The following is a 26048-nucleotide window of genomic DNA, read 5'->3' as shown; positions in this document are numbered from 1 at the left end:
TCCCCGGCCCGGCGCTGCCCTGGTACCGGCCGAGATGGCGAGGGGAGTCGGGCCGCTGCTGTGCGGTCGTGGCCGCCGGGTCGGCAGCGGTAAGGGACCGGCGCGATAAGGGGAGGCGGCTCGGCTGTGCCGGGGCCGGGCGGAGCGGCAGTCCGAGTTCCCGGCGGGACGGGACAGGCGCCGTTGGCGGGGCGGTCCGTCCGCGGGGCCGTCAGGGGCTGAGGTGACTCTTCCCGCGGTGGGGGCCCGCTCCGCCGGGGTCTGCCGGAGCAGCGGTTGTGGACGGAGCCCAAAGCCGCCGCAGGCCTGGGCTGGCCGGGTGGGACGGGGACGGGGGAGGCCTGGCGGGGGGTCGGCGTACCTCCCTGAAAGCCCGCTCTCATGGGGATTTTTGATCGCAGCTCCATGTTTGTACACGGGGGGCGAAGCAGCGCTTTCGATGTAGCTGTGGATCCCCTTGAAAGCGGCCCGAAGGCAGAACTTGTCTAACTTACGGCTTTTAATTAATGTTTTTGAGACTGGACTCTTGTAGGTGATTAATTCATTAGTGCTGTAAGTGGTTGTAAGGGAAGTGGCGGTGTATGTAATACACAGGAAACTTCACTCTTCATTCTTGTGCATTTTAATCTGTTTTAGAAAGTCTTTAAAACCTTAGACATTTAAAAATGGATGCGTAGTTCTCAGCATATGATACTAGGGATGCAGAAAGAGAATGTATTTAAATGGTAGCTTTTTCTGATACCTGCTTAATTACACTTGCACTTAAATGAAAGGTAGGGCAGTGATGATTTTAGGATTTTGGAGAGAGGTCGGAAGATGGCACTGAGAGTTGTCAGGGCCCTGAGCACTCCTTGTCTGCCCTGGGCAGCCTCATCCCGGGCCCTTGCCTGTGCCTGCTGCCCAGGAGCCCTGTTTCAGCCCAGCCCTGAGCCTTCAGACCCTGCCTCAGCTCTGCCATGAGTATAGCCTTGACACCAGTCCAGCCTCTGGCCCCGTCTCCTGGATGGACCTTGGACCTATGTTGTAGCCTTGTCTCCAGCCCTGTCTCTGGCCCCATCTGCTGCTGCTCCTGAGTGGACTCTCTGGGTGGACCCTGGACCTGATTCATCTCTTCCACTTACATGGGGCACTGTCGGTGGACCCTGCTTTGCCCACCTTGTTTAGGTCTGTTGGGACTGTACCCTAGTCCCTGAGGGCACCGCCTGTGCTGCGGTCACCCCGGGCTCCTGGCTCACACCCTTGTAGAGGATTCCTGTTCTTGCTGCTTCCAAACAAGAATTTGTATCAGAAACTGCTGGAGGCAAGGCGATTGGGGTGGGTGTTAAGTCCTTTTCTGTCAAAAGTCCATGTGAAACTGAAAACCAAGTTTTAGTCGATAAGAGAGAAGCACTTTTTCCTTTTTTAATCTACATATATTTTGCCTTTACAAAGATGTTACTTAATTATATTTTTCCCCCAAGAAAATTTCTCAGACAAAAAAAAAAAACCAAACCAAAAAAACAAAACTTGCGTTGACCATAGCTTGTGTGTTCTTTGAACAAGCTTGTTGAGAAACTCTTTCTGATGTGCACCTTGATAAGTGTTTGATAATTCTCTTACTGTTTTGTAGTTGCCTTTAGGCAGCAGAAATGGAAAAGCTTTGTCTCCACACAAGCAAAAATGCCTCCTTGCGATTTTGTACCTGAAAAATACAAAGTAAGTCATACATACTATGCTGACTTTAAGAAGGGCTGCATTACTGGATTTGAGCAATAGGCTCATCTGCTATAAATAGTGCTTTAAATATGATTATAAAATTTGCTTTTTGGGCAAAAAACAATTCTGTTACAAGCAGCGTATAATCTATAGATGTATCTGTGTGACAGTTCTATATCTTATGGCTACATTGTTGATTTGAAAAACTTCAAGGAGGAGGTAAGTGCAGAATAGCAGCTTTATTTCAAAAGCTGTTTCAGAGGTTTGTAGAGGTAGAACCCTTTATGTGCCAGAATTTGTTAAAATCTTAGTTCTGTGAACAACCGCTGTAGACAGCTATGTAATCTATGTGATCCACTACAGGTGCATTAGTCTGGATCTTTAGAAAGCATAAATGGATAATGACTTTTTTTATTCCACTCAGTCCTATCCATATGAACGTATGCAGAAGATTCGTGAACAAAATATTTCTCCTTCACTGCGAATGTATTACAAGAAGCCGTTGTTGTTGCATCAAGGACATATGCAGTGGTTGTTTGATTATGAAGGACGAAGATACCTTGATCTATTTGCTGGAATTGTCACTGTCAGTGTTGGTCACTGCCACCCGTAAGTATGTTACTATTTGATTTATGCTATAAAATACAGGAAGAGATACCTATGTTGGCTTTGCTTTTCATTAATCTGTGGCACTGTGAGCCTAAAACCAGAATATGATTCACTGAATTGTCATGTATCACTTACATTAAGGTCAATTTCCACTACACTTTGAAGAATTCATTAATTTTGTCTACTTGTTCATTCATCTGGCAAATGGTGCAGTGTCTGTGTTTTCAGAATTAATAATGGGTAGGTGTGTGCATGTATGAGTGCACATGTGTGTAGAATTGAATCCTGTTGTCTCTTCTTGTGCTACACGCAGAAAGGTAACTGTGGCTACCCAGAAACAGCTTGCTCGCCTGTGGCATACCACTAATATCTACATGCACCCATCAATCCAGGAGTATGCTGAAAAGCTAACTTCTCTTCTTCCAGATCCACTTAAGGTACTTTGCTTCTGACAGGGGGAGGTGAAAGGGGTGTCTGTTTTTTAAGAAATGTTTAATATAAAATATTACATAAATGAGAGCCATAAATGATATCTTTGGAGAGAAAACCTGTATGGGGACTACAGCCTGTCAGATAAGGAGAGTATGATGACCCTGAAGACCTTTTCTTTAGACTCAGATGTGGACAAGCATAATATCCTAAGGTCCTGTTCTGTTTGTTCTCATCCTCCAGTTGTCACTGTGAAGGGGCATTGCCAGCTTAAAAATTATTGAAGGAACTAAGAAGATGTTAACTATTCTTATACATAGCCAGCCTTAATTTGCTTGATCTCATGAAGATTCACGGTGAAAAGTATTGGACAGTACTTTGTGTAGTGAGCTTTACTGACATTTAAATAAACCACATAAATGTCATGTTTCATATGCCCAGAAACAGTAAGAAAAACACTGGGTTTGTTTTCCGGTAAAATAAACTGGTGATAAAATGAAATTGGGCTAGCAGAAGAGTGTGAAGCTGTCGCAATCTTTAAAATGGAAGGAGAGTTAAAAAAATAAAATGTAAACCATCTGCATAGTTTACGAAGTGGAGAATCTCAATCACTTCTGAAAATTAACTTTAAAAGCAGTGACACTAGAATTTGAGCTGTTTTCAAATCTCAGAACTAGTATTCAAGATATCCCCCTCGTTTGCTCCCAATAAGCATACTCTGCTTACCTCTTCTGTTCCGCAGTTGTGTCTGTGTGTGTCACTCCTAGTAACTAACATGCAAGGACACTGTACAGCCCTTTTTACCTGCGTGAAGGTTAGTTCTATTCAGTCAGTTATACTCAGTTTGACCTCGACACTTTCATTTTTCTTTGAATCACTGTTCCATTTTAGGAAAACCCAAAGATCCCAGCTGTTAAAGATTTTTCTGTATTCTCCCTGAGTACGTCAGCTTGTTCTTAGTTCTCATCTATAGTGTAAAGGCAACACTAAGTTTACTGTGGTGAAGTCACCTTGTGGTAGTGATAGGTTATAGCTCATAATGTTACTAAGTGACATGGTCTGATGCTGACCAAGAAGGTGGTGGTTGGGCGCTGTACTGATCCTAAGCATTATCCTTTAGGTGGTTTATCTAACCAACAGCGGGTCAGAAGCCAATGATTTGGCTATGTTCATGGCAAGGCTATATACTCGTAACTTCGACATCATCTCTTTCAGGTAATGGCGATAGATCTTTACAAAACTCATTTGTGTATGTGATCAGTCTCTATATGCCTAAACCAAGAAATGATAGAGAACTCTTTAATCCCAGATCTGCTGAGGAGAACACTATAAAATTATTTTATTTGACAAAGAGAAATTATTTTATTTGAAGATTTGATACAGTATATTCAGAGTAGTTTGCATACAAAACACAACCTGCAATTTTTGCTTTTGTTACTTAGAAAAGGGTCTAGTCTCTGTGTTCAGTGTGTGCTTTGGTGGACCGTCGTTCAGGGCCAAAGCAGGCTTCAGCAATTGCTGCTTTCTTCCTTCATTCTACCCCTGCCATGCCCTCGTTTGTGGGGATGCAAAGGGGGAAGAGCAGTGCAGTGAACTGCAGCAGGGAACTGCTCTGGCTGACAGCTAACCTGGCAGAAGGATTTTTTTTTGTTTTGTTTGTTTTGCTGCCTTATTTTTCTGCCAGATCCCTGAACCATAGTTCACTGCACAGGTACACAAACAGCTCTTCTGGCTTAGCGACAAGATGGTGCAGGGGTGACTGCTGTGTAAGCAGTCCTTTTTACTGTGCCTCCCAAGTGGCTTCAAATATTAGAATAAATGGCCTTGTTATGAAGAGCTGTATATTTCTGTTATTCTGTTCAGCAGAACATTGGGTACCCACCTTGCTTGTATGTTCTCATTAATGAACTTCTGATTTGTGTATAAAACTGGCAGCAAACTACCATGTAGTTTAATGATTGGCAGCATCTGTTGGAGAGAGCAGCAGTTCCCAAGATTTAAAGAAGAGAGATGTTTGCTGTGTAGGGCTCAGGTGCTACAGCAGAACTTTGTGAGGCACTGTCTGAATTGCTGTTGGTTCCAATCATTGTTCTCTTCTCCTTGCAAACATCACCTCACAATTTTTAACATTTGAAATTTAGGAAGCAAATGCAGATGGGCAGTCATGGATCTTCCAAAACCAGAGCAAAAAATGGCAGCAGAAATCTTCTTGTTTTGAGTGTAACAGTGCACACTTTCCCCAATAATTTGTAGCTCAGAAGCATGCCTTATCAGAACTAATTTTGCTACAGTCTTTTCTTGGAAATGAGAGGTGTTCATGTGCTTGCTTTTGTTTGCACAGAGGAGCATACCATGGAGGCAGCCCTTACACGCTGGGATTGACATCTATTGGTCTTTATAAGCATGGTGTCGCCAATGGCTTTGGCTGTTCAACAGTGAGATTTTTATTTTTTTTTTTTAAATAATCTGGGTAACGTAACATTTTGTTTGAATATTTCAACAGTTAGCACATTTTCTATCCTCAAAGTGTGTTACGGTCACTAACTAACCTGCAGTGTACCTATTCCTTCTGTGTAAGCACACAAGCCAGAGTCCCCGTTCCTTCTCCGTATAGTTACTTATGCTACTTTGGAATCGGGACAGCCATAACACGAGTGGGCATGATTTACAGCTCTTTAGTCATGCTTAGTGCCTGCATGTAAGTCTGTGTAAGGTGCAAAATAATAAAGCTCGGAACCCCTTTTCCCAAGTTTGTTTTGGCAAACCTGTGCAAAGCTGCTTTCAGCTGGTCTGAAGTAGATCTTCCCCAGGAATGAAGAAAAACCCTATGATGTCCCTCATTTCAGCAAGACAGGAGACATACCTGTTAAGGAGATCCATTGGAGATAAATGGCGATACGTTATCTCCCTGCCCTTGAGCAGATGGGAATGACTTTCTATCTACTAGAAGCTGGCATTGGCTACTCCGATCTGTACTGGTGATAGCTCACCCGCAGCACTGGCTGTAGGAAGGCTCCGTTTACAGCAGCCTCCCAAACTGGGTCAATAAATGAGTTGCCTGTAGTTACTGTACTAGATCTGCCTACCTCCCTGTGTTTTGCAGATTTTTATCATACTTCAGATTATTGAAGTACTACCAGCAGCTCTGAAAATGTTGCTATTAATCTTAGATAACCAAAACTGCTGATTAACTTAAAGAGCAAAACGAAGTAATCAACTGAGTGATTATTGCTGGAATAGTCTAAACTTGTTGGTTCCAAAACTGTCTCTGTTTTACCATTTCTTGAGGGGGAAGTTTGGTGTTATTCCACAAGTGTTGTTCAGACAAGTTGCTTGAATGAGGTATGCCCTTTGACTCTAACAGCCTTTCTTTAGTTTTTGTCATTAGTGATCCCTCAGTATGATCAAAGCATCTCTTAGAAAGGTGTCATCAAATCTGTAGCTATTTCTCTTATGCTTGACAGACAATGTTACCGGATGTTTTTCGTGGTCCATGGGGAGGCAGCCGTTGTAGAGATTCTCCAGTACAAACTGTTCGAAAATGCAGCTGTTCTGAAGGTTGGTCAATGACAAAAAGTATCTGGTTTTTAGATTAGAGAATACTAGACGGCTGTGGAAATAAGTTGTATTTGCCTTCTCAAGAAAGGTAGACCTCTGGTGAGGATTTGCAAAGGCAACTGAAGAAAATATTGCAGAGAACCTCAGGCACTGCTTTCCACTGAGAAAAATTTTGGGCAAGTGACACCTCGTATTCTCAGATTTATTCTTAAAATCCCAGCCTTTGTTTCCAGCATTTGTCATGATCAACTCTGGGAGCTGTGGGACTCAGTTTAGCACATCTGGAAGAATGGAAATGTTCATTGGTGTTTTCTGCTGTTTCTGAAGTTTTGACAGCTCTCAAGCTTTTCTTTTGGAATAATATGAATAGTAAGGACAACCTGAGGCCAGTGATAGGCAAAAAGTCTAATATGGGGCAAAACATTCCATACACAGCACAGTGTGAAAGCTCCGCTACTGCTCTCCTGTTAACAACTATTATAGTAATTTTCTTCCAGTGTTTCAACAGGCACTCTTTGGTATTTTACTTCACATGCATCCATAACAGAATGTTTTCTTTTTAGCTTTGCCCTCCCTAGTGAATGCAAGCATTAGCTATACTAATTGCTCTGTTCTTTATTTCAGTGTAGACTGATACACAGCTGTATTCTCCAGAATCCTCATACCTGCACTAACCTAACGATTCCTTATGTCTTATGCTGATGTTTATTAACTCCTGAGAAAGTGTGTGCTTATTTCTTCTGCTGATGCAGGTGATTCACAAACACTTTTCTCTAACCTACACCTTACTGACTTGTATAATGTGTAATACCTTATTGTCTGGCAGCCTTGCCTTGCTGTTTTGGAACTGGCATTCCTTAGAGTATATATGGTTTACGAGAAAATAAGGGACTCTCTCCTTTAATGTTTAGCCTTTTATTGTGTATTTGAGAGGTGACATTTACCATGCAGTCAGATAATACTTGTTGCTTAGATGTGTAATTTCATATTTTGAAGCTAGTTTTGTGTCATTTTAAGTAAATTCCCTTCAATCTATTTCCCATGTAAACAGGTGTATGTCATGCAAATGACCAGTACATTGAACAGTTCAAAGACACTCTGAATACCTCAGTGCCAAAGACGATAGCTGGATTTATTGCTGAACCAATTCAAGTAGGTAGTTTGCCATTTCTCAATTGTGATGGCACAAATAGTGTGAAACACTCAGATCTGATATTCTTTAGCTACATCCTAAACATAGACTTCTGTAGATTCTTATTATTTATTCTTCTTATTATTTAATGCCTTGAACACCTTAAATATTTGAAAGAATGGATGCACTGTGTTAAAATTTCAGCTTCTGTCACTGATTTCAGTGGAGCTAGAATTTTGCTCATGAAGTTAAATTAAACAGAGAATCATGATTGAATATACACATTTTTTTCTGCATTTAAATAACAAGTATGATGCACGCTATTGTTTAGTTTCTAATACCTTCTTCCAAATTTTCTACTGCTTTTCTCTTCACTATTTCTGTAAACTTTAACTCAATTCCCCTTCCACCTCTTCCCAGCCATGTTGTCCACTATATTTTTAGCAGATTTCCAGCAAGTAGTGGCCACAGGATTCATTCTCTTGGTGCTTCACCCTAGTTTCAGAACTGCTGTGTGTGTGGTTCTTGAATAGGAAGAATGGAGAATATATTCTGGAACAGGAAAGGCAAGAAAAAAATGTGAGAATTATGTCCACAGAGAAGATTGGAGCTCTTCTCTGTTTTTGCTGTCTTCTATGCCTTCACATACTTGAGTCTGAGAAGCCGTTGCCGTCCATGTGTAGAGTGGAATTTCTGATCCAAAGAAAAACTGGCAAGGTGAACAGAAATTGAGGAAACAATGTTTTAAACAAATTAACCAAAGAAGGAATGTGAATTCTCTGGTTAACTTTGTCATCAAACACAGTTTCTGGGTTTCTCAGTGTGTAGGTTTTCAAGATACTTGTTTTGGCAGTTTATCTTTAATCAACTCTGTCTTGCAGCAATCCAGTTTACAGCATGGCCTCACAAACGTTTATACCAGCACAACTAATGGAACAGCAAACCGCCCTGTGGAATGGGAATGAGTGACCTGAGCAGGAACTTTTTGAAGCAGTTTCACTGCTGAAGCCAGAAACTTGAGACAACAGTCTTGCTATTACCTGAGGGCTGCTGGTATTTTTTTCTTGTTGTAGGATAGTCACGCAGTGGAATTCCTGTTTCCTTGTGTGAAGACGTTGTCTTTTTTGTCTTGACAGGGTGTTAACGGCGCTGTTCAGTACCCAAGAAGTTTCTTAAAGGAAGCTTATCAGCTAGTACGGGAGAGAGGGGGCATTTGTATTTCAGATGAAGTGAGTTCTTTTTGGACATAAGAGCTCTAGAGTTTGGGGTACCTCTGAAAGTCATCTTAAAAGAATCCAAGTGAAGGCAAACTGGAAGCCTGGAAATAATCTAAGAAGTGCAATGCTATACACTTCATAGCTTAAGCTTAACACAGCACATCTCTCCAAGCATAGGAGCCTCCCAGTTTTTTACTGCCTTTATTCTGCTATGTGGTATTCAGATTTTAGACACAGGTAATGTTAGTAGCAGACTTCAGTCCCTACCTTTTGGGAGCAGTAAATTTACAGAAATAGGCAGCTAATAAATGCCAGCTGTGATGTGAAGTTTGTCACAATAACACTTCCTCCTAGGAGTGTTGTTGGCATACATAAACTCGAGAAGGAAGTTGATGGCTGTACCTCTGCAAATACCTTTTATAAATAGAATTTGCTTAGCTAAAGCTATTTTGAAACAGTAGCAAACACTTCAAAGTGGTGGTGATATGTACCTCAAGCATTACAGTAGTAGAAATCAGCAATCATGGGGTTGCTTGAAATGTGATAAGCAACTGCATTTCTTCTCCATTATGAAATGGAAGCTGCAGCTTATTTGTGCATCTCACCATGCCTAAGACACGGTGACATGGTATCTCTTTCATATGTGAAAGAAAAACCCAATTACAATAAACAGAATTTTGTGCAAAGCCATCTGAATAAGGATCCTAATAGAACTCAACTCCAGGTATAGTTGCAGTTTAATGGAAATCATTAACAACCGAAAGACAAGAAAAAGAAACCATATTGTAAAATGTGAGAAAGTGATGGGGATTTCTCTGAATTTTTCTTTTGAAAGGTACAGACAGGATTTGGACGGACTGGCAGCCATTTCTGGGGATTTCAAACACATGATGTAGTCCCTGACATTGTTACTTTGGCAAAAGGAATTGGTAATGGCTTTCCAATGGCAGCTGTTGTTACAACAAAAGGTATAAGTGTTCTGTTTTGCTAAGATTTAAAATAGAGCAATTACAAAATATACTATACAATAATCACTTACTGGAGAGATGTGTGTTCAAATAGCTGAGCTTTATTAATAATCTTTGTCTCAATCTATCTTTTGAGAAATGAATTGGATTCTCATTACTCATTTTACCAAGCGCTGTGCTATACCAGTGCAAAGCTTTATTTGAATGGTGTTAGTTGTGTAACTGAAGTGGGGATGACCTTGCAAGTATTGGTATAGCTGGTAATAGATCCTGGAAATCCTAACGGAATTCACTGTTTTACTAACCAAAGTACTGCAAGTATATAAGGCAGCATGCTAGCCAGCTACTTGATTCATACAAATGACTGGCTGAATCTAGTGAAGAAAATCCGTAGGTGTCAGTTTAAGGGGACAACTGATAGCATATGTTAGAAATGTGACTTCTTTTTAAAAAAGTCTGGTTTTAGCATCTGCTAGACACTATAGTTTTGAGAGATAAGTCATATTTTGCACAGACTACTTGCAGGAAAAAATAAAATCTTCCTATTGCGTTGTATCCAGTAGAATCAGGGTTGAAGCACAGCAAACTTAACAGTTAAGTTAAAGCAGGTAAGTACTGTTACCAAACATAAGGCAACTGTAAGAGTAATCAATGTTGTTCTTTTTCTCTTAGAGATTGCAAGTTCCTTGGCTCAAAACCTTCACTTTAATACATTTGGAGGAAGCCCTTTGGCCTGTGTAGTTGGAGCTGCAGTTCTTGATGTAGGGAGAACATTATATATATTTATATATTCCACAGTTTTTCTTGTAGCAAAAGATGAAAAATGTTTACATTTATTCTTAGTATAAAGTTACAGGTGGGCTATTTTTTAAATAACTGTATAAAATGCACAAACTTATGCATGTATTATGCATACATGGCCAATGTCCTGTATGTGTAGGAAAAATTCCTGTTTCATTCCATTGCAAAATTTTCATTCCTCTAGTAAGAATAGGAGTCCTCTAATTATGTTTTCAGAATCATGTTTTTGTGTCTTCCTTACGTTCTTTACTGTGTTAATAAAAATGTAGGAAAGCACTTTCTCAAAAGCCCCTTTCATAGGACTATGCAAATCCTTAGCTAAACCAAATTTATTCTCTGTCACAAATGCTTAACAAATTTTTTTTAACTCCACAGCTTTTCCCTTATGCCTAAAAAGCCTCAACAACCAGATAGTTAAAAATATGGAAGGTCAGAATTCCTTTTGGAAAAAAAAAAAAAAAGCCTCATGAAAAAGACAATCAAGAAATTTCCAATATATTTCACTTACTATCCAGCAGAAAATCAGTCAGTGGGCAGTAGGTCGCTATTTAATTTGTCTTGATCATGTACAAACCATTTGTCCTTAAATCTCACTGCATTACAGCAGACACTGTTTCTGTTCATGTTACTTTCCTGAGTGTTTGGGGGGGGTTAAGCTATTTTATAAGATGGTTGATCATATAAATAAAAAGATTTTTAAAAAAACAGTTTACAAATAAGAAAGTCCGAACCCATGTTTTGGGTTTTTTTTGGCTCTGAAGTAACTTGGAGCCTGGATCTGAAATAAATCCAAGGAGATTGTCAGAGTCTGAAAGAATAAAATGGAGTTGAAAGAAAAGGGGAAAAAAAAAAGAAAAGAAAAAATGAGAAACAGCCACTTCAACTTCTGTAATTGTATTTTTTTGTTTTTTCATATGAGTTTTTTTAATGCATATATTAAGTTCATAAAATGGGTTGTGCATGTCAGTACTCATAGGTGACTGCCTGTCAGAACTTTGATTAAGGAGAGTGGAGTAAGGAACAAAAAAAAGATTGTGATTAAACAGCATGGTATTGGTGTATCTAAAACACTCAAGTTGTTCCCTAAAAAGCTGCCTAGTAGACATAGGTATGCCATGTCAAATTACATTCTTCTCATGATACTGACAAAGAATTAAAATATTTCTGGTTAGATTTTGAAAATAATGCTGCTGGTCAGGTGTTTTTCAGTTCTGACTACATGTGACCATGAATTACTGGATTATGTTTATGGAATAATAAGTAAAATGTGAAAAATGCCACAGCAACATCAAAATATTATGTTCAGTTGTACCCTGATGCCACTAGAGGGTTGTAAAAGAACAAAAATGTAAGAACTGTAGTAGTGAAGGAACATAGTCTGCAAGGAAGTGAGATAAACATAGTGTGTCATCAAGCTAAATGGGGATTGACTGACTGTATTGGAAGCTTTGCCTGCAATACTGTCACAGTACATCATTTTAACCAGGCTATTGAAGAAGATGGTCTACAAAAAAATAGTGAGGATGTGGGAACATATATGCTACTGGAGTTGGCTAAACTACGGGATAAATTTGAGGTTGTTGGAGATGTCCGTGGCAAGGGACTTATGATTGGAGTAGAAATGGTGACAGATAAGGTTAGTGATTTACTTTTTTTCCTTTCAATTTACAGTGCCACTGAAAGTTTTATCACATCTTATTTCAGTTGAAATAATAGGATGATTTCCTATTTAAAAAAAGCTAGTGAAGTGAGAAAACATTGCTCGGGCCAAAACCGAGCCAGAATGTTCCAGCTTTTCAGATATTTCACAAGCTTTGAGTAAGCAGTGACTTGTGTACCTTAATTGCATAAACTGGTCTTAGAAAGCAGATAAATTACACAGCTAATGTTTTCAGCCAGAGATGGGAGTGGGCTTTATTGGACAGACTGGAATATATATTTTTTTCATAGGACTAATTTAGAGTATCTAAGTGAAGTTTAATGTTTGCTTTCCTTAGGATAGTCGCCACCCTCTTCCAGCTGAAGAAATCAATCAGATCTGGGAGGACTGTAAAGACATGGGGGTTCTAATTGGCAGAGGAGGACTCTACAGTCAGGTACTGAACCTCTGGTTATGCATAAAGCTTATTTTCTGTCCTCATGAACTATATCCTGTTTCCCTCAAGCTAAATTAACTTCAGTTTAGTAAATAAACAAACCAGAAAACATATACTCTTAGGAACTCTCTCTGTTTAATTTTGCTTATTTTATAAATTGGGCAGGAGCTATCTGATTCTTTTCAAGTATGCTGAGCAAGCTCTAAGCTTGGAGTTTTCCTTTAGAGGGACAACTTCCCCTAGAAAAGCAATGTACTATAGTCTATGTAAATTACAAGAAATCAGCAATATTCAGGCCTGCTAAGTCTTTGCTAAAGTTCAGGTTATCACCTGACCTGTTGGTACAGAACAAGTTTGGTTTTGCTAGTTCTTTCAGTCTGGAGAGCTGGTAACATTCTGCCTGTATGGTAATAAAAAAAAACCCAGATTGTTGCTAACAGCATGTTCAGCAATGCAGCACAAAAGTGAGAATTGCATGTGAATGGGCATCAGCCCACAGCAATTGAAGATGCACCATGCTGTACCCAGGGCTCTGCATCACCAGCTTCTTACAGCATGTGAGTTAATAGCAGAGAGCTGCCTCTCGGCTGGTCAGGTCGGTGAAGCCCTCTGACATAGTGGAAGCAGCTTCTGTACGCGATAAACACAGGATGGCTAAAATAAATGGGGCATAGCATCTGTCACCTCATCGGTTCTTTCACAAGTCACAGACCAGAAACCCAGGTAACAGGCTGCACCTCAGAGCGTAGTTAAAATCTGATTCTGTCTCATGAGAGTGCTGTTTATCTGTGAGTGTTAGCTTCACATGGGGCTGCAGGTGGGAAAGACCATTATTCCACTCTCACTGCATGAAGTCCTGTGATACGATGACAGAAAAATTTAAACTGAAACTTGACAAGTTAAATTGTGCATGTACCCCTTCCTGATCAACACACATTCAAGCTATAGTACCCTAACTGAAAGTTAGTATTTGGTGATTCTTTCATAATGCATTCTCTTAGAAGCCTTAAAAAAAGCCTACAATGTAACAGCAAATCAGCTGACACAATGCAAGAGGCTGCCACTCTTAATAGATACTAATTTTCCCTGTGGCAGAGCTGCCAGAAAGGAAAATACACCTATGTCTGTTCTTTCTTAGTACAAACCCATCAAAAGTTTTATACTAGTTCTGTCTGGAATAACAGAGCTGCAGACCTGACCTACTCTGATCAGGTCTCTTTTGGAGGCAGTTGCTTTGTCACAAGAGTGGAGTGGTGGGTTGGATCCTGTCAAGTCCAAAATTGCCCCACTTCAGAGTATGTTTATCAGGAGCCTCAGTCCCTGCTCTGCTGTTCTGCTGTAATAGTATTTTTCACACTTTTTGTTAGATTTTTTTGAGCAGAAGGTGAGTGCTGATCTAGATGGGCTGCTAGAAACTGTATTCTTCCCATACAAGTTTAATGATTTTTTTTTTTTCTCCTCAGACATTTAGAATTAAACCTCCTATGTGCATTACTAAAAAGGATGTCGACTTTGCTGTGGAAGTATTTTATACTGCTTTACAGAGACACATGGAGAAAGCAGCTGCAAAACAGACTTGATTTGTTCCCTTACATGAGACGCACACAGAACCCCTGATACTTACCACCTAGACCTGGTACTACTCTACACTGGATAAGAAAATCATAGTCTGAAGAAGAATTAGTTGTTCAGTATCATAAGAGTGGTCTGACAGATCCAGTGTTTAATAAAGAATACACTGTAACCTGTTTTGTAAACATACAGTTCAGTTCTACAGTGGTGGTGTGTATTCTATATATATTCTACACACAGCTATTCTAGCATTAGCATAAAAACCCCCGATCGGATTAACTGGGTATCAGATGAAGAGGCAGACGTATATTAATTTTTCATCTATGAAAGTCATATCAAAATTGGTAATTTTTAGAAAGAGGGAGAGGAAAATAATAAAGTTGTTTTGGGGAAGTACACTGGGTGTTGTAGCATCCATAGTGCCCTTGGGGGTGGTACCAGCACCGCACTGGCATGCCTCCTGCTGCCCTGGCCGTGTTGCTTTGTATGACAGCATTTACTGCCACATCTTAAATATGTTTTGACAGAAGCGCCACATGCTCCCCAATGGCTGAGCGTTGGTGTGTGGTGTTACAGAGGTGGCTGGGACCAGTGCAGGGTAGTCCCCAACTGCCTTCCGCAGCGGTCACCACTGCTGCTGCCCCCAACCCCCCTACCAAAACCTTGCTATTTATACGAAATACATACAAGCATTTGTAAAACACACAAATGATAGAAGTATTTATTTAAATAAAAGAATTTAAAATCAAAAAGTAACACTGCAGACTTCCGTCTGTGAGATTTCACTTACATAGGCATAATAAATCTCTGGGTGAGAACCACTCTGAGCAGAACATAACTGGAGGTTTCAAATAGAGGTAAAACTGTCTATCCCTATTAAAAGGACACTGTAATTAGGGCATGAAAAAGAAAAGTTTGCATAAAGTTGAAAAGTTTCTAATGACAGTAATTATTTAGCATGGGGCTCTAATCTAGTCATCTTCCTTTCCAAAATATGCTTTTCTTCTCCTCCTGCTGCTTTTAAGATTGCAAAGCACACTCATTAGTGATATAGTAAAGATGCAAAGTATGGCTAGTACGTCAAATCCAGTTATTAAAAGCTGATAAAACCAAAAGAAAGCACACATTCCTTCACAAGATAATACTCCTTTTGCTGCATCTTTCTTTTTTTTTCCAAAATTAGGACTTCCCTCCTCTGTTTTAACTCTGAACACAGGCCATGTGCACCTTCCAGTTTTGGGAGAGTTTTCATGTACTATTCTAAAGACTGTTACTCTAACAAAGCTCTATTAGTGTTTACGTTTCTCTTTTTTGTTTCTGGTGTTTACAGCTCCAGTTACAGGTGGTACTTGGGTTGCTTTTGCATGTCCCATGGTTTTGAGGTGTTCAAACAGTTTATTTCGGGATGGAAATGTACATTTGCAGGTTGTACACTGGATGGGAACTTCATTCTGCAATGAGGAAAAAAACCAAAATGCTTCACAATCATATGTAATATGCAATAAATGTAATACACCAATTTGTTTTAGGCAGTTTCTCTTAGTGAAATGTGAATAAGCTGTTTGTTTCTATCACAGATACTCCATTACTGAGGAACATATATATATATATATTAAAAAAAAATAAATCACAAGTATAACTTCTTGAAATTTCAAAGAGTACTAAGTAAAACCAAGAACAAGAATAGAAGCCTTGCAAATCTAATTCAAGATGAAGAATACTTTTGATTTCACCTGACTATACACACAACACTTTAGGCTCTGAGCTTTAGTGAATTTATTATGTCTTAGCTGTAGTTACTACAAGATTTTGCTCTTTCTGGGAAGCATCAATATTGGGAAACATGCAAATGGTACTGCCTGTCACCTGCCTGATGACAACAGCTCTGTCTTCAGTTGTTTAATTTGTTTGGTTTGAACTGCCTTGGATACAGAGCTTTAGCAACTCTCTTAAACTGAAATTTAGTTGTGCTCTTCTCTGCAAGGACAAAAGCTGCTGTTCCAGTCTCCCAGCTTCTAATAAAATCATAGGGATAGAAATACCTGTATTATTAGAAAATAAGAAAAAAACTGAAACAGAATCTGTGGACTGGAAGTGACCAAACAACCAACCTTGTTTGTAGTATTATGACCACCAGCTTTTAAATAGTGTAAGTAATTTGACATACCGTTGTTGGGTGCTCTGAAGCAGACTTTTTTGCATCCTTGGCTTTTTTCCCTTTAGGCTTAGTACTGCTGATAAACAAAGAGAAACCAAGATCAGTGCATTTAACATTCAACATTTAAGAGTGTCTGATGGTTTTCAGTCATCAATGTCTCCACTGCTTTCCCCTGTTCTTCCTTCAAACAATACAATGCAAGAGCTTCCAGCAAAAAAATAAAGCAATTGAATTTATATGATCAATTGTTGAGATCAAGATTCAGCTAGATGGTGAATCAGCTACTGGGAAGTCATGTGGCGGGGATCTGCAGTGAAACACCATTTCCAAAGTAGATCCTAACAGTCCTTGCTTAGTATCCTATTCACTCAACTCTGATTTAGTGGAGTAGCCCCCAGATCACATTGGCGAGTAAATCTAGACTTGTCTGACAGTATCAAACATGACACAGAATGACACAGTGCAATATTGCAAGGCAGCACACCTTGTCAGTTCAGTTTCTGCTTCCTTCACTTGGCTGACATCCTCTGTCGTGCTTGTGTCCCCTGACACAGCACATCTTTGGCCATCGTTTACTACCTCCTCTGCTGAGCCACTCTGCTTGTCCGCTCTGGGCACCTCCTCTTGTTCAACTGTTCCTTCATCAGCACTTTTATCAGAAGAGTCCTTGTCAGTCTGTCCAAACAGAAGACATGCAAGTTAACTACTTTAAGTTCATTAGTGATTATGTTTATAGTATTATACTTATTTATCTCAAACACAGGTGGGTGGGGAGAACAGAAAACCATGGACCACCTTAATTTTACTGTTTGTTTTTCATGAAATTTTAACAGGTAAAACCTTAGTTCTCCTGTTTTGAAAGATGAGGCCACCTGTGATAAAGGGAAGAAACACCAATAAAACAGCCTCTGAAACTACAGAAGAGGAGAATGAAGGTAGCTTTTAATTATATGCAGGGCTCATTCTCTTCTGGCTACCATTTCACATTATAAAACAGTGGCTTTCCTTGTAACTTTGCAAAATGTTATTGAGACTAAAGTTTTCTGTGCCAGACACCTGCATTAGGAGACAAGTCAAAGTAACTGAGCTGACTGAAGCTAGATAAACACACTGTATTTTCCCTCCCTAACAGAAACACTGGCAGCCTTTTCCACATACCAGAAAACAAGAGTAGACTCAACACATGCACTCAGTCCAAAGATCAACCCCTGAACATGCCTGAAGCAACACAGCTCAGCTCCCAAAAGCAGGGTAACGAATTTGACCTAACACTGCAATAATGCAACTCTATCACCTCTAGTATCTTTTGCAGAGTCTCAGCTACCTGAAAAAACTTGGCTAATCTATCTACTTTCAGGAGAAGAAAACAAAAACCATAGTAATTCCCTGCACTTTGTAAAGCTTGGTAGAGGATGGAGGTTATGTTCCCAGAAAAATCTGTCTGTGGAAGATTCCAGCTCATGCTACGCAAGAGTGGCACCTACTGTCTGGGCTGCAGGAGACCTTGTGAACAAGCTGATGGAAGAGAGACGCAGTGCCTATATGCAATCTGTACAGTGAAAACAAGACCTTCTGATTTCAAACTGAGAAGGCAAGAGTTGAACAGGAGCCTGATGGCCTGCATGGAAACAAGAATACTGACTTGGACTGTGGAATACCAGCCAAAGTGAAGCAAGAAAAATTCAGTTGCTTGCAAGTCTCAGGGAAGTTTCTTGAGGATGAGAGATAATGATGGTGTGGGAGAGGGCAGACAAGGTGAACATACGATAGGAGACTAGAGGGGTTAGGTTGGGAGAAGACAGAAGACCATCTTGGGAAAGGGTGGAAGAGGCAGGGCCTGGTACTGAAAGCTCACTGGGAGAAGGCTAGGATTGAGGTAGTAAGTAGAGAAGAAGTAAGACTTGAAAAGGATCAAGGCTGAGGAAGGCAGGCAGAAAAGTTTGCTCACTGTGGCACTGCTGCCACTCAAGCCTGAAACAGCTTGCAGTTCTTGAATTTCACCTGCTGCTGTAAGCACAGATCTGTCATATCATGCACAGACTCAGATCCTAGAGTACAACAGGTTGGTGTTACTCATGTTTACAATTCAAGTGAAAGGTGGAATGGATGTGTTTCCAACAACTACAGTGTCATTAGGATGCCAATAATGTGTTAGGGGTTTTTTTTTCCCTAAATTAGAGATTAACAAACAATACGTTGTACCAACTCTAGCAACCAAAGCAGAAAACGACCAAACAATTGAGCTGCTAATGTTAACGCTATTGGTGGTCCTTCTGATCAATTCCTTGCACTTTGCCTATCTGCCTGTTTCCATCTGTCTTCCTTACACTTCAGACTGTAGCCTCTTTAGAACCAGCACCACATTTATTAGGATCTGCACAAACAGAACAAAGTGAGGTCTATGAGATTGTTATCATAAAATATGATCAAAGTGTAATAAAAATTATTTTGCAGTCAAAGAAGAACTAAAACTATCTGAAAACAGTCTTCAAGTTCTGTAGAATTTCAGTCTCTCTTATTTTTCAGGACAAAAAAAAAGTTAAGTTAGGAGATAACAAAACTGGACTGTAAAGTTCCCAGAATACCATGGTATGACTACATGCCATCATCCTTGTTTTCTGTTTCTTCCTCTGCTTCTTCGAGAGTCTGTAAAGATAAGAATTTAAAATTACCTCTTTTTGAGGAAAAAATGAATGAGTACAATTTCTAAAAAGGTACCAAGTTCTATTCTTGCTTATCCTCTTAACATAATAGGGAGACAGTAGCCACAAACAGAAAACTACTCATGCCTGAAATGAAAACAACAGTTCTCCTAAACTACTCATTGCATTTAGTAAAACATTTATTCTGCTCAGACTGAACTTGAAGATACTAGTGAGAGAGCTGGTATTATGCTTTGGCCATTCAAAAAATGAAGTTGTGCAATTTACTTCACCAATTCTGATTTTTAAGCACACTCATTTTCTAAGCGTGCCAGCATCCAACTGACAAAAAGTACCAAAAAAAGTACTGAATGAATAACACTGGCCCTGTGCAAGTTCCCCTGTTTGAAAAGTAACAATCACTTTTCCTTAACATGTAACTTTAAGAAGCAGAGAAAATATGAAACTATTATCCTACAACATTTGAATCCAGTCACACTAATGTATGCATTTTACTAGAACTCTGATGCTAAGCAATATTTTAAATGGCATAATACTGTGAGTTCCAACACAACTGTAAATCACCAGAAGCTCCCTCTGACGGCCTCCAAGACTTGCTAAATCATTAGTCCTGATAAAATTAAAGCCAATTTAAAGTACTTCTGCTTGGGCATGTCTTCTCCTTCTTTCTTCTCTTTGGTATGTATTTCATTTGCATCATCCAAAGACACAGGAAATTTCCCTTCTTCTTCTTCCAGTTGCTGTCGTAACAGTGCTACCATCTCTCGATGCTTCTTTGATTTTTCATGATTTTTCATGCTGTGAAGAACAGCAGATCATTACTGCAGGTAGCTCTGAGCAAACATTGTTATATTTACAGATAAATTAATAACAGGCCCATTATCCATCACTACTAAGTATGGAAAATTCTGCCCTGACAATGTCTCTACTGCAAAGACAACACTGACTATTATGTGGAGTTAAAACATTTTTAAAATGCATTTTTAAAAAAGTTAAAACCCAACACCCCCAACCCCCAAATCCCCAACCACAAGCACTTACGCTTTCTCAGTTTTCAAAAATTTCTCACAAGCAGGGCAGTACAGATCACCATCAAACTCAGCTTCTTCAGTCTCGTCATTCTGTTTGTCTGAAGAGATCAGTAGGGACCAGAGAGACAAAGTCAGATGAGTGATTTTTCAGTAAGCTGCTCTTAAAGCCCCAGCAAATAGTCACATTGACACTCAACTTCCTTAGTATTATTGACAGGCAGTCATCAAGATCGTCTCACCAAATCATACATTAGCCTAAATCAACAGCTGTAGCTTGACGTCTTCTCATGCTCAATGGAAAACCCCAAAGAGGGCCAGACTCTAGCCTGGCTGGCACACCTCAGCTGGAGGCATGGAGTTGCACTACCGTCAGAACTGTGAATTCGTGGCTTTAAGTGCAGTGAGCCAATACACGGGCTGTAACGACTCAATATAGATCACCCTCCCACATCCCATACCTTTGATGCCTTTTGTCTCCTGTTGTTGTAATTCATCTTCAGCATCTGATCCATCTCCAAATTCCTTTTCATATTGTGCCTCAATCTCTTGCAACTCTTTCTCCATATCCGACAGAGTCATCCAGCTCTGTTCCTTGTACTGTTCAGTAAGCCTTTAAGTAGAATAATACAGTAACTTCTACGCTGCATCCATGAAATAGGAATTACAGAAGCAGTATTATTTAAAGGATAACTTGGTCTTCTCTGGTATTTTAGGAGAAAAGTCCTGAACATATTATGATGGAGCAAACAATTGTCTGTAGGGCCTGGAAATCTGAGCAGTTAATTTGTGATGTCAATGGGCACATCTACGCTGCAAGTAAAGAGGCATTAACATAGGTGGGTCCTGCTTGAATTTCAGGCAGGAAATGCTATGCAGCATGGCCAATGTCAAGCTGACAGCAGTAAAGTAGCTCAATCCTCAAAGCAGTACAGCTGCTTTTACCTGCTGCAAGATCCAAACGCACGAACAGTACAGGACCACTAAAGCCACAAGCACATTACTCCTGGACTCTGCGCTATGGGAACGTACCAGCTCAGTTTTCCAAATCTAAGTGTGGCCCAGGCTATCAATCAGTGCACCACAATACAGCTGAATTTTGCTCTAGCTGGATCCTGGACTCAGAATTACCAAGCCATTTGGTGGTAAATGCATAATTCTGCTTCATTCTCCCTTTTGGAAAAAACATACATACATATATATATATATATATACACACACACACACACACACACATACAAATATATATATATAAAAAAATAAAAATAAATTGTACATAATCTATTCCATATATATTTTAATTATTATTATATTATTTTAATCAATACACAATTATTTTGCAAGTGCACTCTTACTAGAATTTAAGCTCCTTCCTCCCATTTGCAGGCAAAAACCTCTTCTAATTAGAAGAATAAATTGTGTTTATACTTGGGAGAGAGGGTCTTCCTTCTACTTAATTTTGGGAAAAATAAAAGCATCCAAAAAATGCATTTAGTCCAATGAAAGGGTCCTTTCTGAAGAGTTAAAAGGAAAAGCAAAACTATTTTCATTTTTCCCACTTTCTTTTTAGTGCGTACAGTTCCAAGGCAGATGAAGCTAATCTAAGAACATGTTGTCCTAGCCCTGTTCTCCCTCATTCCAAAACACAAATTCTTTTTTCTTCAAAGGAACAATGATAACTATTAAATCTTACCTCCCCAGTTAAGTAAAAGCACACTGGATTCTGTGCTACTACAGCCAGTTACCTGCAGCACACAGATAACTGTTCCCTGGTTATCTTAGATCGCTACATGTCAGTACAATGCAGAGACACTCAAGTTTTAAAAAACTCCGGCTTGAGACCAAAACTAATACATAAAACTTTCAAGGATGTTTAAAAAAGCAAGTGGAGCTACTATTAGAATCTAACTCTATATGGTATCCTCACAGATAGTTTCTCCAAGTTTAAAGTATTTGTTCCACATTTACATACTTGGCTTGTCTGAGCTTTTGCTGCCTCCGAAATTCCTCTGCTTTCTTAGTTTTTTCTGCATTTTGTTGTTCTACAAGTTTTCTGTGAGCCTGTAGTCTTTTATCCCTTTTACGAACAAAGGCTACTAGCTGACGGACCACTTCATTCCTCTCTTTCCTTGCTTTATCTCTCGTTTTCTTGTTCTCTTTTTCCATAGCTCGTTTCTCCCAGCGGTTTGAAGCTTGTCGTGTGTCATATTCTTCTTTCCAAGCAAAGTTTTTCTGAGTACAGAAACTCTGCCAATATGCATAGAAAGGGTGGACTACCTGTAAGAAAAAAAAAAATTAAACAAGTCACTTGTTTGCGAGGGGACAAAAAACCATACCAAATAATTCAGGACTTTTGTAGCAGTTTTGTGTCTTCTATACAGGCCACAGTTTTCCCTCAGAGTATAAATAAATCACATAAAGGTTTAGAGAAACCCTTCATCAGCTGTATGAGCTAAGACTTTCTTCCTCCTCAGCAGCTACCTGAAATCCAAGCACATCTCTGTCATTCTCCAGAAGACTGTACAGCAGCTCTTGCTGAACTCCCAGGTGGATTTTGCTTTGCCTACTACTTATACTTGGAGCCGATCACTTTTGTTTCTGCACCTAAATGATCCACAAGTCTTCTCTTCCCCTGAAGTCTTGTGAAGTCACAGACTTAAAAATGTATTCCCTGCCTGCCTGGCATTGATCAAGCTGCCTCTCAAGCTTCTTGTGAATTAACTCAGTATACTGAGCCACAGACCACTCACATCACAGATTTTGAAGCCTCTGTAGAGTTTTCGTAGCTCCCTTCTAAAACTCTTTTCCCTTTTCCCACGACACTCCCACGGCAGCGCTGGAATCCTGACAGTGTAATCTCTTTGTCTTAATATAAGATAACAGGGATAATTACTTTCCCATTTAACTGAGGCTATTTCCCATAAACTACCCCTATGAATCCCTCAAAAAAAAAAAAATTTTTTTTTTAAAAACCAAACACAAAACAAGCATTCTGCTTCCAGAGCAGTGTGAACAGGGCAGATGTCAAAGCATGCTGGTGCTAGAATCCCAGCCATTTTTGCAGTTATTAATTGACAACATAAAAGCTATTTTGTGTCTATAATCATGGCTATCCCAGGGTCTGAGACCAAGCAGTTTCCAAAAGATGTTTCAAGCTAACTCCATTAAAAGACAGACTTCAGCAGTTTCAGAGACCCTACATATTCTCTCCCTGGGAAAGATTTCCATTTGTTAAGCCATCCTGTAATTTTACCTGATATTTAAACACCCATTCTGACACTTCTTAGTTTGATTTGTAACTTTGTTTCCAGCTCCAGCCAAGTTTTGTACCATTGAAGTTACTAATTTTTAAGGTACATATCAATTTAAATTTCATAAATAATTAATCATACAGTACAATTTACTGAAAGTGACAGGGAGAAGTAGCAGACTGGGAGCAACATTTGAGTACACTGATACTGTGCAGTTATTCAATGGGGAAACTGCTATTACTTTACTATTTAATTTCAACACAGGAATACTGGCAACCTTAAAAAAAAAATTCTAAGTCTGATAGAACACAACAAATAGTTGGCAAACCAGATGACAGGAATCCAAGTGTCCTCCACACATTTTCTTTTCTTGCTTCCCAAAGGAAACCATGCAATGTTTTGGAAATTAAATCTTACTACAGAATAATTGTAGAAGACAAGAGTATCACGTTGCAGGTCAACCACCACATCTCCCATTTTCTAAAGGCTGTGTTAGGCAGTAAGTGCTAAACAGTTTTCCTTAATGAGGCAGGACACTATGTGTTATTTAAAAAACCCAAAAAACTCTCAATGTCCCTTTCTGTAGCGTAAGTTGCATTAAAACAGTGGTAAACTGTTCTCATCAGGAAGCAAAGAAAATATTTGTTCTTTTGTTTTATAGGCCTTGCACTACACTTAAGTTTCATTGGCATAATTGATGGTTAGCACTGTGAAGCGTTTGTCTGACAACTTACCCTAAAAGCCTGGCTAATAATATAGTACAACAGGAAATACCAATTTTAATTCACTTAAATATTATGAATCAGAACACAAGCGCTTCCTTTATAGTAATGTTCTACAGTAGCAGAAAAGACAGCAGATGTGGTTTTGCATTCACCTCAGAGATCAGCCGGAGCCTTTCCTTTGATTTCAGTGTGGGACAAAGTAATGACTTAACTGTGTTACTTTCAGTTCAGATTTACACTTGGTCTTACCGTATCATAGTCACTTTGGGAATGTCCAAACATAGGGAATTCTGCAGCATCTTCCTGGGTCATATATTCCATCTCTTCTTTTGCAATCTTCTCAAAAACTTGTCGAAAGACTGTGAAGAATCCCTGAAATAAAAACAAAGCAAAACAACCTGACATATTTTGCACGGCTCAATAATAGATGTACAAATGTTCGGCTACAGCAGTGTATTTTAGAGAAATATTACAATTCTGCAACAGCAACTCAAAACCAGGGTAAAGGCCTTGTAAGCACTTGTTCTCGACAGCAAGACCCTTCTGTTTAACAAAGTTCCCATTCTCTCACACTCCTTTTATTTCAATCTCCTTCGTGTAACCTCTGTCCCTCTCACACATCAAGCACCTGTATTCAGATCTAAGCCAAAAAAAAAGTTTCAGCATGCTGGAGATGTTGATAAGTTTCGGGTTACACAGGATCAGGTTTTGAGAAAGTTCCAAATACAAAATTCACTATTGAGTACCCTATCTCTTTTTAAATTAAGATGTTACTAACTCACTCCTAGTATAGTAACACAAAGACAAATGAGGATTTTCTCTGGCAGAGGTTTTTCTAAGCACCTGGAGCTTTTTAAGTTGTGATTAGCATCTTAAAATCCAACAGGGAATTCAATTATAGGAAGCACAGTTTCCTGAAGGACTGTTGCTATATTGCTTGGGTTTTTGTTTTGTTTTTTTTAGTTTGAAGCATTCTGGCTTGTTAAAGGTATTTCTGAATAAACAGATGGTATTGCAAAGCACTGGAATGCTTCACTATATAACGTAAATAAATAATATACACAGGCTCTGTAGCTGTATGGTATAGTTGGAAATCATGACTAAGTAATTGTTGGACAATAAATAAGCAGGAGTGGAAGCTTCCCTAAGCATCCAGCATAAGTTTTGTCTTAGAAAGATTTGTGTAAGCATTATTACTACCTACGCTCAACAATTCCACACATAGCTTTTCAACACGAAAAGAATGCCAACACTTTTCATGAAATTTAAATGGATTCATTAAAGGTGAGTTCATTCATTACCTTTTCATCATCTCCATATCCCGAGTAACAGCTAACAGTGAAGTACTGCAGCAGATCTAACGTATCATCTTTACATTCTCCATCAAGTCCTCCTTTCAGCAGAGCCTCCCTGTGACTATCATACCTAGCAAAAATTCACGGTATCAGTGATGTAGAGACACAGAACATCCCCCAGCGCTGGTAAGCTACCACAGTACACGTATCACCTCAGTGTATACCTTAGCCTAGTGTCTGGAATTTGTGTCTCACAAGCAAAGTCTTCAGAGAGGGAAAAAAAAAGACGGGCTCAGTAAATCTTCCCGCCGGACCTTCAGTTTACTCCCTATTACTTTATCTGCAATATCTATAGCAGCAACTTCTTAAGGGGCAGCCAGCAAACACATTTCAGCAAGGCACTTCAATAAGCTTTCGGAAACGGGTAGGACATCATTTCACTCATCCGATGTTCACACGCACAAAAAAAAACCCAGGAGAAGCACCTAGGAACTGAAAAACGGTACGTCCCTCTCAAGGAGGACAAACTTAGTGCAGGTGGTTTTGGCTGCATAACCCGGTGGATGCCTCGGCCCATTTGAAAAACAGGCTACGCAGAACATTCAACGTAGCAGTTCGGGAGAGGTGCGTATTTCGAATCCGGACTGTTCCGGACGCCACCTTACAGGCTCTGTGCCCGTCACCACGGCTCGCCCCCTGCCACAACCAGCAGCGCACCGAAGCCCCGCCGGCACCCCGTGCGCCGCTGGCCCTTCCTTCCCCGCGGAGCCGCGGCGGGGCCGCGGCCGCAGGGAATACCCACGCGAACGGCCGCGCCGCCTCCCGCCCCGGGGCGGAAGGAAGGCACAGAG

At 39.9% G+C, this 26048-nt stretch overlaps 3 protein-coding genes across 3 annotated transcripts in view; 1 reads left to right on the top strand and 2 right to left on the bottom strand.

Annotated features, from left to right (window-relative positions):
* Window positions 1-407, bottom strand: part of LOC104830619 (proline-rich receptor-like protein kinase PERK8) — a 5524-nt gene extending 5117 nt beyond the window's left edge. The window contains exon 1 of the mRNA XM_010565668.1: window positions 27-407. Within this exon, the coding sequence (XP_010563970.1) occupies window positions 27-407 (381 nt within the window). The remainder of the gene's footprint in view (window positions 1-26) is intronic.
* Window positions 408-816: 409 nt separating this feature from the next.
* Window positions 817-14085, top strand: AGXT2 (alanine--glyoxylate aminotransferase 2). The gene is made up of 14 exons (XM_010565667.1): window positions 817-853; window positions 1610-1695; window positions 2120-2304; window positions 2618-2741; window positions 3854-3948; window positions 5075-5168; window positions 6198-6291; window positions 7343-7443; window positions 8560-8652; window positions 9476-9608; window positions 10281-10369; window positions 11896-12045; window positions 12407-12505; window positions 13969-14085. The coding sequence occupies exons 1-14, from the start codon at window positions 817-819 to the stop codon at window positions 14083-14085; spliced, it is 1497 nt and encodes a 498-aa protein (XP_010563969.1).
* An 844-nt stretch (window positions 14086-14929) lies between these two features.
* Window positions 14930-26048, bottom strand: part of DNAJC21 (DnaJ (Hsp40) homolog, subfamily C, member 21) — a 13214-nt gene continuing 2095 nt past the window's right edge. Inside the window, exons 3-12 of the mRNA XM_010565666.1 lie at window positions 25204-25327; window positions 24152-24274; window positions 21899-22203; window positions 20388-20539; window positions 19940-20027; window positions 19538-19696; window positions 18821-18881; window positions 16720-16910; window positions 16245-16311; window positions 14930-15528 (exon numbers count right to left, since the gene is read on the bottom strand). Coding sequence (XP_010563968.1) covers window positions 15367-15528; window positions 16245-16311; window positions 16720-16910; window positions 18821-18881; window positions 19538-19696; window positions 19940-20027; window positions 20388-20539; window positions 21899-22203; window positions 24152-24274; window positions 25204-25327 — 1432 coding nt within the window. The 3' untranslated portion in view covers window positions 14930-15366. The remainder of the gene's footprint in view (window positions 15529-16244; window positions 16312-16719; window positions 16911-18820; window positions 18882-19537; window positions 19697-19939; window positions 20028-20387; window positions 20540-21898; window positions 22204-24151; window positions 24275-25203; window positions 25328-26048) is intronic.

Source organism: Haliaeetus leucocephalus, unplaced genomic scaffold, assembly GCF_000737465.1.
Source record: "Haliaeetus leucocephalus isolate CR32 unplaced genomic scaffold, Haliaeetus_leucocephalus-4.0 Scaffold194, whole genome shotgun sequence".
In the NCBI taxonomy this organism is placed as follows: domain Eukaryota; kingdom Metazoa; phylum Chordata; class Aves; order Accipitriformes; family Accipitridae; genus Haliaeetus; species Haliaeetus leucocephalus.
The sequence above is the reverse complement of the archived record's forward strand: the minus strand, read 5'-3'. Positions and strand labels throughout refer to the sequence as shown.